The sequence below is a fragment of the Hyaena hyaena genome, unplaced genomic scaffold, assembly GCF_003009895.1.
Source record: "Hyaena hyaena isolate Hyena2069 unplaced genomic scaffold, ASM300989v1 scaffold_828, whole genome shotgun sequence".
In the NCBI taxonomy this organism is placed as follows: domain Eukaryota; kingdom Metazoa; phylum Chordata; class Mammalia; order Carnivora; family Hyaenidae; genus Hyaena; species Hyaena hyaena.
Genome location: NW_024081462.1, coordinates 712,428 through 732,149, shown reverse-complemented (window position 1 = coordinate 732,149; position 19,722 = coordinate 712,428). Strand labels below are relative to the sequence as shown.

At 42.0% G+C, this 19,722-nt stretch overlaps 1 protein-coding gene across 4 annotated transcripts in view; it reads left to right on the top strand.

The window, feature by feature from the left end:
- Positions 1-19,722, top strand: part of MAP7 (microtubule associated protein 7) — a 170,201-nt gene that overhangs the window by 19,849 nt on the left and 130,630 nt on the right. For 3 of the 4 annotated variants that reach the window (XM_039219702.1, XM_039219700.1, XM_039219699.1), the window contains exon 1: positions 2,943-3,257. The exons of the other annotated variant lie outside the window; for it this stretch is intronic. In XM_039219702.1, coding sequence (XP_039075633.1) covers positions 3,125-3,257 — 133 coding nt within the window. In that variant the 5' untranslated portion in view covers positions 2,943-3,124. Of the gene's footprint in view, positions 1-2,942; positions 3,258-19,722 lie in introns of those variants that run through there. 4 annotated transcript variants of the gene reach the window in all.

Sequence of the window (19,722 nt, the reverse complement as noted above, 5' to 3'; positions counted from 1 at the left end):
TTCTTCCTAGGATACTTCATAAACGCTATCCTTTCATTTTTTTTTTTTTTTTTTTAATTTGAAAGATGAAGGGGAGGGGGCACCTGGGTGGCTGTCGGTTAGGCATCTGATTTGGGCTCAGGTCATGATCTCACAGTGTGAATTCCAGCCCCACATCGGGCCTGTTTGGGATTCTCTCTCTCCCTCTCTCTCTTTCCCTCCCCAACTTGCACAGACGCTCACTCTGTCTCAAAATAAATAAACTTTTTTTTTTTTTTAAGATGAAGGAAAAGCTCCCTTTTTCCTTAACCTTACCACTTTCAGTAATACTTTTGTTAGATCCAGGGAGATGATCAGAAGCTGTTAGCTGTACCTGGGTAAGGAACATTTCTGAATGAAATTTGTTGTTTGCTTGAGCCATAGCTTTTTACTTTTTCTGCCAAAAGGTAGGTTCAACTGTGTGTGTGTAAGTACTAACCTGATTCTCCGGAAGTAGAAGAAACAAACTAGACTTTAAAAGATTCTTATAAATATGCGTGTTATAAAACTGGACTATGCTTACTGATCTTCTGATTAAAGAAATAAACAGGAAATAACAAATTGTCTTTAATTCGGAAATAGAATTACCAGATAGAATTAATGGAAGTAGGCTGATCTACTGTTTATTTCTTACACTACAAGGTCTCGCACAATTGGAGCACGGATCCTCCCTTTCCTGCTCCACATCTTGCTTCTCTGTGAGAAGCTGGTGAGCGGGATCTACGATCCTAAACGATATAGGCCACTATTCATCATAAGGAGAAGTGCTGGCCTAGGAGGAAGGAGATCTACGTTTTCACCACAGACTTGTTGGAAGCTAACATTTGACCTGAGGAATTTCACCTCCTGTGCCTTGGTTTTCCCTGCATGTAAAACATTGATTTTAGATGGTTTCTCAGACCCATGCAGTCCCATTCGCTCTTACTCCAAGTACCTATGATACAGGTGAACATGATTTTAAAGTAAACTTAATACCTGAAATTCCCTGCAGTTCCCCAGTCTACACGTCTAACGCCTAACTGAATCCCCCAGCCTTCGAACGAAAGATTTCTGAAGTGTTTTGTTTTGTTTTTTTCCCCAGCATGGGTTTGCCAACCATCTAGTACATCTCCAGCAGTGGGCTGGACAATAATTATTGCTTGATAGACTTGATAGTTGGACTGGAAACACTTTAAATACAAAGCAAAAATGGAGTACTTACAACTGGTGTATTATAATATAAAAGCAGGTGAAATGTATAAGCTCTTCTCCCTGCTGCCGGTATGCTTCATTTAATCCCCTCCCCAATCCTGTAAGGTAAGTGATGTCACCCAATTTTGCAGTGGAAACTGGGACAGTAAGAAAAGTTAAGTGAATTGTCACAAGTTATTCTTCCATTCAAAGGATTTAGAGAGGGTGCCTGGGGGTGTCTGGGTGGCTCAGTCATCTAAGCGTCCAGCTCTTGGTTTCCAGAGTTTGAGCCCTGTGTCCAGCTGTGTGCTGGAGGCGTGGAGCCTGCTTGGGATTCTCTCTCTCTCTCTCTCTCTCTCTCTCTCTCTCTCCCTCCCCGTCTCTCCTCCCCCACTTCCATGTTTCTCTCTCAAAATAAATAAATAAACTTAAAAAAAATAGGGTGCTTGGCATAGAGTCCTTGGGGTCCCCTCTTGGGTAAGGAAAATGTAGGAGAGTGGTCTGGGATTGGAGGATTGTTTTGGACTTTCTAAGCAGACTTGGTTTTGATTAAGAGGCAAACCTAAAAAAACCAAAAATTATTAATTTGGCAGTTGGCATCTGTGTCACTTACTGTAAATTTAATTTTTTCACATACAGCCTAAATTTCAGGCAGCCTAGAAGTAGAGAGTCTTAAGTGAGAAAGTTCATTTCAGAAGAAAACAATAATCACATGATTGTATGCTTTGGAGAAAACAGTCCAAAAAAGAACTAAAAGTGGGTCAAGTGTTGAGAATTGCTCAGCACTGCCAGTAGTGACTCGCCCAGAGCAGTGGGAACTGGGGGGAGTTGGCTGGATGTCTCTGAGGCAGATTTTTCCCCCCTTAGGTGGACTGTAGTTTCTCATTTCTCTTTCAACTTGACTTGCAGAAGGGGTATTCCAAACTGAGGTCTTGGTGAGAACAGGCCTGGTTCTCCCCCTGCGTGTGCTCCCTGGATGGTCTCAGGTGCTTGGCAGTGTCGGTCCTCATGGCCCCAGCCTGTTTGCGCCGACTCGGAGGTTATAGGGACCTCCGGAAAGCTGGGATGTGATGCTGTGCGCAGTGAGCCGCGGGCGTCCAGCTGAGCCTTCCTCCATCCAGGGACTCGCGGACGTTGTCACGATCGAAAACCCAGAGAAAGACTCCTTGCCTTGAACCCCCTTCCCCATCCTGGGGAGTCCCCCGCTGCCTGTGCAGGCAGGGCGACAGTTCTCCGGGGCTGCAGCCGGGCCGGGCGGGCAGAGAGGAAAGGAAGCCGGAGCCACGCGCGCGCCGGCGCCCCCTCCCCGGCTCCGGACCTCTGCCCTGCGGAGAGTTCCCGGACCAGCATCCCGCAGCCGTCCGCGCTTCCAGGCGGACCGGAGCTGCTCCCGGCCCTCCCTCCCGGACTAGGACCCGGCCCGGTTGTCAGGGCAACTGTTTACAGGACAGCATATCCCGGTCTTCCCTCTGTGCCGTGTGCCGAATACCTTACTGTGCGGTGGCAGGAAGCCTGGGCAAAGGTGCCGCGGCAGGAAGAAGCTGGGATCTGACTGGACAGGTTAGGCGGTGGAAGGAGGCTTCTGCCCCTGCGTGCCTTTCCCGGGGTTCTTCCGGAAGGAGAGCGCGCGTGCGTGTGTGAGAGCGCGTGCCGGCCGGCGAGCTCCAGCCAGCCACTTGCCTGGGGGGGAGTGAGTGGGAGGGGGCGGGGCGGGGAGTGGGGGGAGGTTGCTGCTAGGTGAGGGGGAACTGCAAGGCCTCAGTTGCCAAGTGGCTGGTAGTATCTGTCAGCTGTTTGCACACTGTTTACCCATAGGGGATCTATTACAAGTGCTCAAATGAACCGGCAGCTTAGAAACTAGCAGCTTCCTGGGAGCTGCAATTACATAAGCATATATTTTTAATATAATAATAATTAAAAAACAAGTAGCCGCGGTATGCCTGGATCAGCTACAGCTATCCGACAAGAGAGACTGAAGAAGACCAGTGCAAGGCCAATTCCCCTTGGTTTATTCACCATTAATGAGGAAGATGAACAGCAAAAGAATGGAAATTCCCGAAGACCTAAAGGTATGCATAAGCTCTACCCTTTGGTTGGAACCGGAGCCAGCCCCCATTTCCGACACTGCCTGTAGCACATTTACAAACTGTGGTGCACGCTGTGTGGAGTGCTTGTGACCTCCTAGCACAGTTTTCTAGTGGTATTTACACATTCTGTAGAGCTGTGTATGCATGAAATGCAGAACAGATTTTGCAGATTTGGTAGGTTTCAGATCAGTTGCCTTTTTTTCGATATAAGCTACTTCCTTGGCTTAGCGATCTTTAATTTTCACATGCTCATTTGAACAGTTACCAATGACACGTCCTTACCAGGAGGAGGAAATGGGACTTTTCCAGGTTTAAACGAACATCTCCTACCTTGCTTAGGTGCACTGGTGATTTCTGTTTAATGAGCAGAGTTCCTCCTTGAAAGGGGATGAGTTAGATGAAGTGACCTAAGAGTGAGTGCTTTGCAAGGGCGGAGGGTCAAGATGTTCCTTCTTTCTCTGTTCTGAAATGAGCTAGAGAGAAAGAAGTAAATAAACATTGAACAGCACTGTAGGGGGCAAAGTTAGAGGACAGGGAAGGGGAAGCATGACCTTTTATAACTTCTGATGGTAACTCTGCTGAACATCGGTCTGGAGGTTGGAATGTGCTGGATGCAGAAAGGAGAGGTCTGATTCTTGTACCTTTCTTTCATAACGATGAAATGGAGCAGCAGCTTTGCCTGGCTTCTTGAATCCCTGTGCACTGCATCATTTTAGCATTGTCTGATAGCTACCCTCCAAGAGCTGTAATTGTCAGAGATGGCAACATCATGCGTTTTTGAAGAAGGATTTTAAGGCTTGCATTAAATTTTTTTCCCCCAGTATCCTAATTCTTGCAACCTCCTTCCCCAAAATGCATAAGCCATTTGTCTCATAAGCTGATAGGTTATCAGTTTTGTTGTTTCTATGTGCTGATTAAAATTTAGCTTGCATTCAAATTATTCTGCCACTGAGATATCAAATTTCCTCTGTGTGGTACAGAGCAGTAGCAGAGCAGAGCAGCAAGCAAATGTTGAAGCCCTGATAGAATGAATGTTTAAATAGAATCCAGTATTTGAAAACGACTGGCTTTCTTTTTCCTGGTTCTTGAATGAGTCTTAGTTTGCTTTTCTGAAGTATAATGGAAACTGTCTACTTTAAATCCCAAAGTATATTTTTATTTCACTTTTAAAAGACTGGTTACAGGGAATTTTAAATCAACAGAACCTTAGTGATGTAGTTGATTTTAATTTTACTATCAGACATAGCTTCTATCTTAGAACCAAATGACTTCAGGAATTTACCAGTGTCATGGATGGAAGCTGACAAAGGTGTTTGTTTTATTTGCCCAGGAATTAGACAGTTGAACCAGAGTGTGCTCTTGATGAAAACCCAGTACTTTCAGTTGTTAGTAGAAAATCAGCTGGCCTCTTAGGAGGTGTTAACTTTCTAAATTAATGTGGAACTGTTGAACTGTGCCCACTGTGTATTTTTGGAAATGTTCTTCTTGATTTATGTACTTTTCCCTTAGGCGTCTTGAAACAGTGGTTTAGGATAGCTATCTATTTTGTTCTAAGTAGTTTTCTTGAATTCCTCTCTTCTGTGTTTTTTTTCCCAATTGCCTTTAGTATTTTATTTAAAGGGAAAGAGGGTAGGGTAAGTAGTTACTTCTAAAAATATATTTATTTGGCAATTTGTGCAACTTTGTGGATAAGAGAGACCTAAGGAGTTTCTGATCCCCTGCCACTTTTCTTTTCCCAGTATCAAAGGGAAAAAGAAGAAAAAGATTAGAAGGAAAACCTTATGTTGATAAGAACACTCAGGCATAAACAAACAACCTTGGAAATTTTTAATGATTCCTAGTGAGTAAGACCATGGACTTGGTTCTGAATTTCTCAGCATTTCTCAACTGTCTGAGCCGTTAGAATGTCCACTTTCAAATCTGGCTTTGTCTGTCAGTAGAACAGGAATGGAAATATTCTTATGTATGAACTGTCCAGTATGATAGCTACTCCCACGTAGAGCTGGTAGCATTGGAAATACAGCTACACTATTAACTGAGAAACTGATTTTTTAATTTTAATTGATTTTTAGTGACTACCATCTTATCGGACAACACAGTTGAGTCTGTAGAGCTGTGATCTTCTGAATTGTCCTTTCTACTTTGTCTATCCTTAATTGCTTCCTGGTGCCAGATATGGTCAGGTACTAAAATGAATGTGGTTTTTAAAAAGGGCCTGATGGAGCAGACAGCCTTTTTCCTGCAAGGAAGCGTAGTAACCTGGCTTCGTAGACGATTTCAGCTGTCCTTCCCCACATAAATGTTATTGCCTGCTCTGAATATCATTCTTAACTCACCAATTGCCTATACCATCTTTTGCAACTTATAATGGACTTGTAGTTTCTAAATTATTTTCAAAGCATCATAGCAAGATGACCTACAGAATATCTTCTATGTGTGACTATTAAGATGACCAATCACTTTGTTTTCTTTTCTGGTCTAATCAGCTACCTGTACCCAAACTTGGTTTTCATGCTTAGTGTCTTTATTCTGTCATTACTAGGAAAAAAGCGTGCTATCTAAATTCAATACGCAAAATGCTTCTGTCAAGAATTTCTCTGAGTTCCTAACAAGTAGTATCTTTCCAGGTACTCTGCTGTTGGGTAACCATCATAATAAGCTCAGTAGGAATGAGCATATCGATTACCATCTGGACTCCTGTTGTGGCTTCAAAATTACCCTGGTGGAGTGAGACAGTAGTTTGATGAGCTAGTAGATGAGATCAGTTCTTGAAGGAGGGATTTTTCTCCCATGTAATCAATAGGGATGTACTTGATACTATTGATGTATAACATTTAGATAGTAATTGGGAGCAAGTTGGGCTTACGCTTTTGCTCTTACACCTTCAGAATCCAAGCCTCAGTGCCGTGGTGACCTTAGGGCTGGCATAGGAGAGACTATTTAGGTACTGCAGTAACTAAATGCCCTTGGATAGGCTTCAAGGCAAACCTGCCTTATGGTGAATTTTGCTGAACAGGTGTCATTATTAAAAGACATTTTCTCCCTGAGCCAACACTTGTTAAATGCACACTCTGTACAGATTACTTTGCTGGGGCATTTGTAGAGGTGGTGCAAAGGTAATTGACATGGGTTCTGCTCTCAGAGGTGTTTGCTTGTGTAGTGGAGGAAGATCACTGTACCAATAATGCAAGAAGATAAAATCAGGGACAGAGCAGAGAGTATAATGAAAGTAGCTATACATACATCTGTGCCCTTCTTGAAACTGTAAACTTTTCAAGTGCCAGGACTACAGTTTCTTCTGTATAAGAAATTGCAAATTGCATGGAACATTACTGAATGGAGGTAAAACTTAGCATTTAAAAATACTTTGCACATTGGGGCGCCTGGGTGGCTTAGTCGGTTAAGCGTCCGACTTTCGCTCAGGTCATGATCTCGCGGTTCGTGGGTTCGAGCCCCGCGTCGGGCTCTGTGCTGACTGCCAGCTCAGAGCCTGGAGCCTGTTTCAGTCTGTGACTCCCTCTCTCTCTTTTTCTCTCCTTTTCTCTCTTTTTCTCTCTCTCTCCTAGAAATAAATAAAAAAAAAAAAAAACATTAAAAAAAAAAATTTTAAAAATACTTTGCACAGTCTCTGGAAGTCTAACATAGGAATTTTAAGAAATGTTGACCGTATCAGAATTGTCCAAGGCAACTACTTTGAAAGAGACAGTACTCTGCTTGGATGCATCTGGTAGGTTAATCCTATTTCCTCTACCTCATTGCTTCTACCTAAGAGTGTATCAGGGATTCTACTCTGTTTTGTTGTTTTCCATCATACTATTCATCATTTTCCTTGGTGGAAAAATGAAGGCATATGTTTACAAGGTAGTATTAATTGACCACTTTGTTAATATCTAGGTTAATGCCTTCTGCCCCTTTTGTTAGCAAATTGCAGATTATAAAATTTCTCCTTTAAATCAGGGCACAGAAGTTCTGAGCAAATGGGCTCTCCTTCTCCCTTTACTTATTATCTGCCTTTTTGTTAAAATGTGTATTTATGGAGGCTGCAGTTAACTTCTTTTCTTCTACCTTATCCACTATAAAGGTAGAATTTCTGCCAGTTAAGGTTTCCAAATGAAATATGGTCTCCTGTTTACCTTTTATATTCCTATTGGATTGGTGATTATCTAGTAATTATAATGTTCTCTTTGTAAGTCATGAGTCTTTTTTTTTTTCTCCAAAAAGGAGCATTATGTCAAGAAGTACAAATGCTATTCTAGAATCATTCTCCCACATTTTCTTGTTTCTTTCCCTCTTGGGCTCTGTAAGACTTGGACTGTTGTCTGTACCCAGTGTCTTTATTTGTGCCATTTCAGGACTAGGCAAAAACTTTACCAGTAGAATTTTACAACTAGTGAGGCAAATATGTAGTGTAGAGGGGGCAATGATATCAAAGATCCCTATTATAAGGAGGAAATCTGTTTAAAAAAAATTTTTTTTAATAGTTTTTATTTTATGTTTGAGACAGAGAGAAACAGCGTGAGCAGGGGTAGAGCAAAGAGAGAGGGAGACACAGAATCCGAAACAGGCTCCAGGCTCTGAGCTGCCAGCACAGAACCTGAGGCAGGGCTCGAACCCATGAACTGCCAGATCATGACCTGAGCTGAAGTCGACTACTTCAGCCACCCAGGCACCCCTAAGGAGGAAACCTTAAAGTTAAAAGGATTGGCGTAAATTTTATTTGTTTAAGAGACCTGAAATACAATGTTTTATTCAAAGGGTTTATATAAAAATAACAATAGATGTCAGGAGCAAGGACCATAACATCTGATGTATGGCTTACATTCATTGGAGTCCCTGTGAATACCTATTGATCGTATTCACACTACTAGGAGGCAGTTCTAGGCATTCTGTGTTACAGAAGTAGAATATCACCATAGGTATCACTGTACACGGGGAACATGATTTGACCACGACACAACAAAATTCTTTATATGGTGAGGTGGTATACGCAATGGAATTTGCTTGCTGTATAAAACTAAAAGGTTTAAAAACTATTTGCTTGGGGGTGACTGAGTGGCTCATTTGGTTGAGCTTTGGACTCTTGGTTTTGGCTCCGGTCATGATCTCATGGTTTGTGAGTTTGAACCCTGTGTCATACTCTACTCTGAACTTGGAGCCTGCTTGGGATTCATTCTCTCTCTCTCTCTCTCTCTTTCTCTCTCTTTCTCTCTCTTTCTTTCTCTTTCTCTCTCTTTCTCTCCCTTCCCCCCTCCCCCCTCTTTCCCCCCCTTCCCCCCTCCCCCCTCTTTCCTCTTCCCTCACACATGCATGCACTCCCTCTCTTTCCTTCTCAAATAAACAAACTTAAAAAACATTATGTGCCTGTTTCAAGAGCTATAATCAGCGGAGCTAAAATAGCTGACTGCTCTAGCCAATAGGAGCCAGGCACATGTATTTGGTGAAAATCTCCCAGCTGATAACTCTTCCACATTATTTATTGGAAGGTTTAATTGAGTATCCTTTTCCACTAAAATCAGCATTATCTCAAGGGAGCAACTTTAAAATTAATCCGTTGTTACTAAAAAATTATCAGGGCATTAGCAGGCACCTTGGCCATGTTTTGAGCAGAAACTAATACCTTCACAGCACCAAAGGAAATTGTAATGAGAGAGTTTCATCTTAATTCTCAGATCTCAGCTTTTAGAAAGAGCCCATTTATGTTGGACCCTCTGTGTATTAGATTTATGTTCTAGATATGCCAACTTCAAAAGGCAAGTCATAACCCCACTATACCTCAGATCTAGATACGAAAACTGATGTGTACCACAGATGGACATAAGACATTGTGTTTGCCAGAGCACCGATGAATATTTTTGCTGACTATAAAATGCAAGTTCTTTTTTCTTAGGCTTTAGGCCCAGTGATGATTTGTTAGAGTTTTAATAGAGTCTGTCCAGATTCCAGAGAATTTACCATTCTGGGTCCAGTGTAGAGTGTGAAATGAGAATGGAGCTTAGGCATATAGGCCAAAGAAAATTATATTCACAGTTTTATCTTGAATATAGATGGTCCTTGGGGCTAGATTAATCCTTAAAGTCTCAGGCCTAATAAAGTAGTAGCAAGATATTCTGTGGATTTAGTGGGACCAGTTGTCCTAAAACTGTCATTGGGAACAACATTATGGAGGCCAGTATGGCACCTCTGTCTTCCTCATAGGGTTACTTTCAGGGTCAATTATCAAGTGCTCTTGAGAAATGACTTGGAGTTGGGGTAGAGAGTTGGAATCTCTGTAGGGCCCTTTTGAAACCTTCCCAAACAATGTAACACAAAATCTAAGTACAAATGCAAAGTCAAGATTGTAGTTGTTGCCTCTGAGCCGTGGTAGAGCACTATAGGTATTCAAACCCTGTGGCTCTTGGGGCTGTCAGCTTATATGGTGGGACAAGTTTAACCAGATTGCCTATTAGCGGCTACATCTAAGTTTGCCAAGGTTATTTAGAAATTCAAAATAACTGAGGGATGAGAGACTGCAATATGTTAGAAAAAGTACTGCATGTGGACATAGGCAAGTTACAGTTCTTTAACCTTCCCAAGCTTCAGGTTCTGAGCTGTAAAGTGAAACTAATAATACCATGCTCATAGGTGGAGGTGAGGATTAGAGATATTATAAGCATTTAGCACACTCTCTAGAAAACACTTGGGGCTCATTAAATGATATTTATAAAAAGTGGGATGTTTGACTACAAATGACAAATTTTCTGATAACTTCCACCAACATACTCTTTGTCCCTTAACATGCCTATTACAGAAATTTCCCCTTGTCTAATCTCCTGATTTGTACCTTAACTAGCTTGTGAATGAAAATTTCCAAGACAGCTGCCACTTTTCTGAGGCCTCTTTAGTCTCTTCCCGGCAGTAGGTGTATGTGACTGGATCCTTGTCCTGCGTTCATTCACGTGGATCAGATATACTAGATGTCAGGTAGATTACTCATTGTTCTGCCCTGTGATTGTTTTGTGTGAAGTAAAGGAAATAGATTACCATTATGTCAGATCACCTCACTTGTTATTTCAAATATGATGAAGGGAGTGCATCTTTATTCCTTGGGATAATGGCACACTTCTGGCCTGCCTCAATCAGGGAACAAGAGCCGTGATCCTCTGCCATCTTGGAAACCAATCAAATGGAATTTTATTCTCCTTAAGATTTCTACTTTTAGAGTTTTTTGTTTTTACCTGTGTGTGTGTGAGAGAGAGAGAGAGAGAGAGAGAGAGAAAGAGAATTGCTTGATGGAAATGTCTTGGGCTTGTGGGCAGGTTTCTGCCAAGGACTTGGATGATAGGTGCTTACATCTGAGGCCGCCAGCTTTATGCAGGCTGTTTATCTTTTCTCATGTTCAACAAGACTGCTTGTTCTAAATTTGGTCAGTTTTCTTTCACTCACTTTTTTATTAAAAATTTTTTAATATTTATTCATTTTGGGGGGAGAGAGAGAGAGACTGAGAGAGGAGGAGGGGCAGAAAGAGACACACACACAGAATCCGAAGCAAGCTAGAGGCTCCGAGCTGTCAGCACGGAGCCTGATGCGGGGCTCGAATCCACGAGTGGTGAGATCATGACCTGAGCCGAAGTCGGAAGCTTAACCTACTGAGCCACCTAGGTGCCCCTCTTTCACTCATTTTGATACTTTAATTTCTTTGTGGTAGTCGTGTTTCTTTCATGAGTCAGCAGTAAGTGCTGAGAGCATTTGGGGCAAGCACCGTATTGGATGTACATGCTGCTCGTATTATTATTAAAGGTAGATGCCTGTGGATCTTTATATCCTGAGGTAGAGCTCTGCCCTCTACTGCTGTGTACTTGGACTGGTTCTCTTCGCTTTGCTTTGCTGTACCTGGTCACCTTCTACTTCTTCTTTGGTTTAAATGTCTTGTCCTTTAGAGTGTCCCCAGATCAGGCTGGGTCCCACGTTTTGGGCCCTCCTAGGATTGTGTACTTGTCCTTTGTTGCTCCAACCAAATTGAATCTTTTGTTTGTGAGTAGTTGGTAAATGTCTCTCCAACGACACTAAACTCCGAGAGGGCAGTGAGTGTGACTGTTCCATTCGCACCGTGTCCCTGGCACCTAATGCACTGTCCAGTATGTCGTTGAGGCTCCCGAACTGTTTATTACACAGTGACTGATTAGAGATGACACACTGACACTGCCAGCAGAGAAAATGAGGAAGCACAGCAGGGGAGGCTCCGTGTCCAAGCCTTGGAACATTCCAGGATCCAGGACTTTATTCTGAATCCGGCAAAGGCCTAGAAATACCAGAGAGATCATCATCCTGCCTGGTGATATGACTGTGACTTTTGTATTAAAGACCTTTGTCCACTAGCCTTTGTACAGAGAGGACCTGTGGTTAATTTTCTTCTAGGAACTTATGGCTGAGAGAATATGCAGATTCTGCAGTGACTGACTTGGACCAAATTCCAGTGCTGGACCATTCCAGAAGCACCTTCTACCATCGTCTTTCCTTGAACTACTGGAACTCTTTTTTTTTTTTTTTTTTTTTTTTTGAGAGAGAGAGAGAGAGAGAGAGAGAGAGCAAGAGAGCAAAAGTTGGGGAGAGGAAGAGAGAGAATCTTGGGTGGGCTCCACACTCAGTGCAGAGCCTGGCACAGGGCTCAGTCTCACAATGGTGAGATCATAACCTGAGCCAAAATCAAGAGTTGGACTCTTGATTCACCTGACTCAACAGACTGAGCCACTCCAGGCATCCCTGGAGCTCATTATTAAATGTTCATTTTGAGTTTATGTTATATACTTATTACAGGCATGTCTGGAATATTACAAGTATTTGCCTCCCTTTGAACAACTGAAATTCACTATCATGACTGTAAAGTATAAGTTACAAGTCAGGGGGAAATTCTGTAAGAAACAAACCCTCATTGACTTAAATTCTCTCAGAGCTCCGTGACTGGTCGGGTCTCCCACTGCTACCTGCTCCTGTGGATTTGGGAGGAGCTTCTGCAAGCACAGGGCAGTCCTGTGTGTTTCTGGTCACCTTCCCTCTGGCCCCAAACTCATTCCAGTGTACCTCATTTTAAGCTACACTGAGAATTTTCCTTTTATGTCTCGCCTTCATAATGCCATCTCTGCATCAGCCATTTTTGCCCCCAAGGCCCAGAAAAACAGGTTCTTTGTAGGTGGATGGCTCCTGGCACAGACCTTTCAGTCAGCAAATACATAAAGATGCGAAGTAGCATCTACAGCGTTAGGACTCAAAACCTCAGCACTCTGCGTTTTCACCCTGAGCTTGCTTTGGGAATCACATTTTCTATGAGTCTGCTACCCCTGATTCTTCTATGACACTACAGCAGTAAATCCTTTCCCTAATCCTTACATGGTGGTGTTTATTACCCTCTCGGTTCTCCTTACCCATCCAGTAGTTTAGAATACTGTTGCATTAACATTCATGTGATTTATGAATGGAACTCCACAAACTGGCCACTTGGGTCAACACTTCCAATCATCAGTCAACTTGACATTTTCTCACAATCTAAATGACTTCAAAATCCTCTCCACTGTCACAAGTTGCAGTGACACTGATACTTTGATGCTATGTGACCTTCACTTGGGTCCGTTTAGGACTAGCTCTCCACCTACAATACCACGAACCCAGAAATTCCCCTAGTCACCCACAAACTTCAGATTCTGCAAACACTGATTTCTTTGTGTGTCTGCCCCATGCTAGACAACACGCGCAGTCTCACCAGCTGTGTGAGGTCCTCCTCCTGCCGGCACCGTGGCTTTGTGCCTTCCAGACTCTTCATCTTCTGTGTGACCCCTTGGCTCCCAGACCCTGTGTTCTCCCCACTGTCAGTACCCTCCCAGCTCACTTGGAGCTCACGGGAAACCATCTCAGCAATGCACTTGGAACGATGCCTGGTCCTTTGCAGGCTCTGAGTAGCCCCACGTTCCCCACACAGCCTCTTCTTTCTCCTTCAGGGTGCTGAGTGTCACTGTGCAAGTGTGCTGGGGTCTGCTCCACCTTCTTGCTTTCTCACCAGATGAGCCTGTCTGCTGATGGCCAGTTGTGGTCAAATCACATTGTGACTAATGTTCTCATCCATTCAACCTTACTCTTCACATCTAACATTTTCTGCCATTTTGTTGTGAACATGAGGACGTATTAAATTAGCTTCTAGGTTGTAATTTACTCTCTTCGGTAGAGAAAGAAAATAAGGAGAAAAACATAAAAGCCTGTATTATTCTAATTAAAATTCAACAACACAGGAGAAGAATGAGGGATTTCTGTTTTGCTTTGAGGTGATTTTGGAGAAAGTAACATTTAAAAGGGACTGTTGGCCACCGACACTGGATTTAACTAAATCTCAAGTGTCAGGGGATAATTATGCTTATGTGGCCAGTGACATGATTTTTGGTGAAATATTATTGATAAGAGAAAAGCAAATTGAATGGTCTAGGCCCCAAGCGAGAATTTCTTGTGGATCATTTCTATTGTTGATGCTTCCGGAGGGGATTAATATAATTACTCCTCTGTCTTACTTCAGGAGAACAAGGTAAAAGAATGAGGCCATACTTCAGTGACGTGTTAAAAAGGACTTTAGTTGTTTCTTGAATTTCTGTCTTCTACAGTACTTTCACAGTCAGTAGAGTGGAGGCCTACTTTGTTGTTACCAGTGTCCTAGATTTCCTTTCTTCCCCCCAAGATTAATGATTCTTTAATGACTCGAGGTAACAGAAAATGTTCTGGCTGAATATGTAGCTATTTATACTGTCCTCTAGCCTACTTTATCATAAAACTTTACTGTAGCATGTTAGTGTGAAAGTCAAAGGGAAAAAATAAAACCATCCTGGGGTTGTTTGGTGGCTCATCTTGGGTGAGCCTGTAGCACTTCACATGACCTGTGTCCTCTCCTGTGGCCCTGACATTGAGCGTTCGCTCTTCTAAGCTGTTCCCTGAAGGAGACCAGGCATCCCTGAATGAAGTCTTAGCAAGCATCCTGGCTCGTATGTTGCTTAGGACAGTTAGGTCAGCAGAATGTGTTGGGACCAAAATTCAGGATACTTGATCTCTCAATTAACAGACTGAGAAAAACAAGTTTCCTTTTCCTGACGCTGATGAAGATCTTCTCAGAATCACAGTGGTGCTTCAGAACCTCTGATGATGTGACAAGTCTTTACAGAGTAGTCCCTGGTGGAAACCAAATTTTCTGGCCGGTAGGTTAAGCATCTGACTGCAGTTCGAGTCAGGATCTCACGGCCCGTGGGTTCGAGCCCCACATTGGCTCTATGCTGACAGCTCAGAGCCTGGAGCCTGCTTTGGATTCTGTGTCCCTCCCTCTCTCTCTCTCTGCCCCTCCCCTACTCATGCTCTGTCTGTCTCTCAAAAACGAATAAGTGTTAAAATTTTTTTTAAATTGGGGATTGTATGTGAAAGTAAATGTTGAATTGAGGCCTTTCCCATGTGTGTAGTTGTTGGGGTCTCCTTGAGGCAATATGTGGAGGGATTAATAACTTGGACTCCAGGAGGGGGAAAACAGGTTCCAACTTTATGCTGCAGGCAAGGTGCTCAATATTTCTGAACCCACTTGCTTCATCTGTAAACCAGGGATAATAGCAACACCTACTTAGTGGGATTGTTAAGGATTAGGTGGGATGGTACATAAATGTGCTTATAACAGTGCCTGGCACTAATAAGCTAGTGTGTAAGTGATACTGAATGTTATCTAGAAAGTTTTTGTAGTTCAATGGTTTCATTGTAGTGGTTCTAAAAACCTAGCATTGCTCTAATACTTCTGAGTTTTAGGAGACTGAAAGACAGTTGAAAATAAGTTATATGAGAATTAAATAATTAAAGATTATTTTTCTTATACTTTTTTTTAACTTGAAAATAATCTCAGATGCCTGATGATTGTAGAAGTATAGCAGATATTTTTCATGAACTCCTTTTCCTTGGCGATCACTTTTATAGCAGAATTTTGAGCCAAATGCTTTTATATCAGCCACACAAAAATAAAGACACTATAAAGTGTGTTTGAAATGTATCATTGTGTTCTTAAGGTAACATTCAGGAAGATACTACTCCATGGCTTGATAATCCAGTTCCTTTTCACCTTGCACATGGTTGTAAGGTTGTATAATTATCTCAGTCCACTATTTTATCATTCATTTTGGCCTTTAAAAGAAGGCTATAGTTTATAATATTTTGAAAGTTGCTATTTAAAAAAAATTTATCAAACAGCTAACATGATAACCATATGCCTGAGACCCATTTTATAGCAAAATACACTACATTTATGGGGAATATAAATAAAATATTATGGCCAGTATCATAATTTCCTATGTATCTTGCCATGGTCTTTTCTCCTTTCATTCCTTCCTCACCCCCTTTTACCTTTCCCAAGAGATAACATGTACTCTTCCTGTCCCTTCACTTTTACTACATGGATAGTTCTTTATGTAATTTGTGTGTTTAAATTCATATCGATTTTATCATATTAATATGTCAGTCTGCCAGTTTGTACTTATCCCCTCAAGTTTTGAAATACCAGCCCAAAGTGATGACTACAGTTTGCTCTGACTGCTGCCTAGACTTTTATAACACCACTTTACCACAGTTTAATTCTTCACTGTGCCTTTACCCGTTTACTTACTATTTTCCAAGTGATGGACGGGGAAATTGATTTGTTTTGTTTGTTTGTTTTGTCCTATTGCTACTGCTGATTGTGCAGCAATAACTATTGGTACACTTCTCCCTGGACACATACACATGTTCCTCTGGTATGTTGCTAGATGTGGTGTGTGCGTTGTCACATGCCAAATTGCTCTTCCAAAATCATCTTATCAGCATAACCCCATGTATACTTTGGGAAGGTCCCCATTTCTCCATATCCTCTCTTACACTGGATTCAGTAAGACACTTTGATTCTTGCCGGTTGGATGGCTATGAAATGGCATTTGGTTTTAATTGGTAAAATTGGACATTAGCTAATGTAGTGTTTTGTTTGGTTTTTTAATAATGGGAACACCAGCATTGTCTGGGTGGTTTTTTCCCCCCTAGAGGAAGGCAGGGGGAACTGCTGCATGAGTAATCTGGTTTAAAGCTCATAGTTTTTGGCAGGTATAGCGAGTCACTGGGGGAAGAAACAGATGGTACCGCCTCTATGCAGACCTGAAGGGAAGGCAATTATCTTCTCTACTAACACAGTGGCTGGGCTCTCGAGCTGGGTTTCAGATTCTCCTTTTCAAAGAGTGCATCTAGTTTCTGGGCGTGATCCTTTTGGTTTTCTCTTACTACTACTTCTTTTTGGTCATTCAGCATCATCACTATTAGGGTACCAGAGAAAAAGCAAAAGTATAAAAGTTTGGTTGGTCCTCCTGATAAAACTCATTGTACTAAGGTTTCTTTTAGGATGAAGAATGTAAGTGGAAGGGAGGGGGAAGTAGTATTTGGGGAAGATTTCTGGGGAGAGCATGTGTTGAAAACATTGCTTAAAATCAGATTTGGTAATTATTTGTGGCTTTCCATTATTCATGTAATCCTTGGGCCTGATTAGCATTTCTAAAGTATAAACTCGACAAATGCAAGGCATTAACATGAATAATTAAAAGGTAGGGAGTTAGCTATATGGGACTGTGGGTTTTCTTTTATTGTAGAGGCTATTTTAGTAACAGGAGGAAGCTTAGAATTGTAGACTGCTAGTCTGGAGACTTCGATTGTGCCATCAGCTCAGCCACATGTCACGATCCATTGTATGGTTGCTTTATTTTCCTGGAAAAAGAAAGTAACTTTGCTGGGGGAAAAGAAAGTGATTTTGCTGGGGCCAAAAAAAATCCGTATTCTGTGCTTTGTGTTGGTGTCTGCTACAAGGATTCAAATTGAATTCCTGGGAGGAGACTCAAGCACAGCATAAGCATAATCATTAATTGGTCAAGTTTACCTTGGTAATTGCTGTAACTCATTGATTCAGGACCCCTGGTGCCCACAAAATGCTCCTCTCCAGATTTTGGGCATTTCCCAGGGGAGGTCTGATGCCCTCAAAAACAAGGCCACCTGCACTGGTGCCACCTCCATAAAGCACTTTGCTTGCTGGTGCTCTGCCTTGCAGTGCTGTGCCACTTGAGCTGTCTGTGTTATGTTTCCCAAACTGGTGTTCTGCAGGTCACTCCTGCAGGATGGTAATGCGTGTACCAGCAAAAGAATGATTCTAATTTCAATTCAGATCAGTTTAGGACATCTACTTCTATACTATAGAACTTGTAAGGGCCCTTAATATACAATTATAAAATACCAAGGAATTTAGTAGGGGCACCTGGGTGGCGCATTTGGTTCGGCGTTGGACTCTTGATCTCAGCTCAGGCCACGATCTTGTGGTTTGTGGGTTCGAGCCTCGCATTGGGCTCTGAGCTCCAAGTGCGGAAACTGCTTGGGATTCTGTCTTTCCTTCTCTCTGCCCTACCCCAACTTGTGCTCGCTCATTCTCTCTCTAAAATAAATAGACTAAAAAAAAAAAGAAAGAAAGAAAAGAATTTAGTAGATTTACTTGAACACACACTAATTGTGTATGGGGTGGGAGTCTGCTGCCCAGAGAACACCACTTCAGGAAGTTTTGTAGTGTTTGTGTGTTTGCCCGTGTGCAAAGCATCACTGAGGAAGGTCTTCACGTACCACCATAAGTGCCAGTGCTGCAAGTTGATCTGTTGCAGATGGATGATTTAGATTTTAAAGAATGGCTTCTGGTAGATTCTCTGACAAGCCCCAATGTATCTGAGTTTCTCTTACAGTCAGACTTGGACCCCTGCTACATAACATGAGTCTATAAACCTAACTTGGCTGCCAGTAAACAAAACAAAACAAAACAAAACAAAACAAAACACACAGGGAAGCATCTCAGTCTTTTCTGGTTCTCACTGTGGATGTAGAAACCAGATACTTCTTAAGTGAATGCCAGACTCTGGTCCATGAAGCCATGGCAGCCTCTGAATTCATGGGAGGGGTCTGTCTTTATTCTGCAGCCAAGTGCACAGACTATGATCCTCCCTTCCTTCTACATTTCAGTGAATAAAGGAGAGAAAACTCATGAGAGGAACTTAATTGTTTCCTCCAGATCCTTACCTGAGAGCTGCATGTGAGCAAGCCACGAGGGATCTGTTTATTTTCTGAGCTCTTGAAGCAGAAGCACAATGAAAGTTAAGTCATGCTATGACTGAACTGTGGTTTGATTGTTCTGTAACGTGTTTGACATGTACATACTAAAAGACATTTGGACAGAGAATTAGGATAAATAACTGGAATGAAGTAAATGATATATAAGCTTCAAGACCAAGGAACAGAAAGGAAGATGTGAAAATGTTTCCGTTTCCAGCTTTGTAGTATTGGGTTAGTAATGGAAATGAGAACCACAGCAACAAACAGAGCCTTTGCCATGCGAGAGGCCCTGCGGGGTGCTTTTCAGTGTGTTGACATTTAATTCTCAATTCCACTTTAACAGTAGCATACTGGAGTTCAAGGTGAAGTGACTAGCTGAAAATAACAGTGCCAGGAAGTGGCGGACCAGCATTCAGACCTCCCTGTGATGCTCCGGGTCCCCTGCTTACCCTACTTGGCTGTGACAGGACAGAAGAAATAGAAGGAAAGAGAGCTCTTCTGGTCCCCAGCATGCAATGATTTTTAACAAGTTTGTAAAATACAAAATCTATATTAAAAAGAGACACAATCAGCGTGCCTGACTGACTCAGTTGGAAGAGCACAAGACTCTTGAACTTGGGGGTCGGGAGTTTGAGCCCCATGTTGGTGTAGAGATTACTTTTTTAAACATTTAAAAAAAGAGAGACTAAAACAATGATCATTCTGAGAAAAATCACTGTTGACATTTGGACATATTTTCTTCCACATCTTTTTTCTGTGCATCTTCTCAGTGGCTTGGAAAGTAGATGTTCTGCTTTAAAATCTATCAGTGGTTACACTACCTAAGATTCCCCCCCCCCCCCCGCAATGTTCTTAAGCTTATGTTACTAGACAGTGCCAGGAAACATTTCTCTTTCTGTTTATAAAAGATGACGTTATACTCTTAAAAATTTAGGAAAATGTTTAAGATTGGAGTATGTGATTGCTAATCACAGCAGATTTTAGAACACTTGCTTTTTAAAGAATCCATTGAAATCTTAAGTGTGCATTTTGCCATTCCAGTCCCTTTGAGAGCCAGCTAGAAATGCACAACACTTTTTTATTGTAGCATTCCTGGTCTTAAGGAAAAGTAGTATAGTATCTCTAACATTACTGTAAATCCTGGAAAGAATTTAATTAGAGTTAGTTCCGAAGTGTTTCAAGATCAGTGAAAGGACTTTTACTAAACTTGGGGCAACTCTAGGTAACAGCTAGACAGAGCCACCTTACACATGCAAATGTACTTTCATGTTAGGATTAACTGAAAAACAAGTCAGATATTAACCGTATGTTC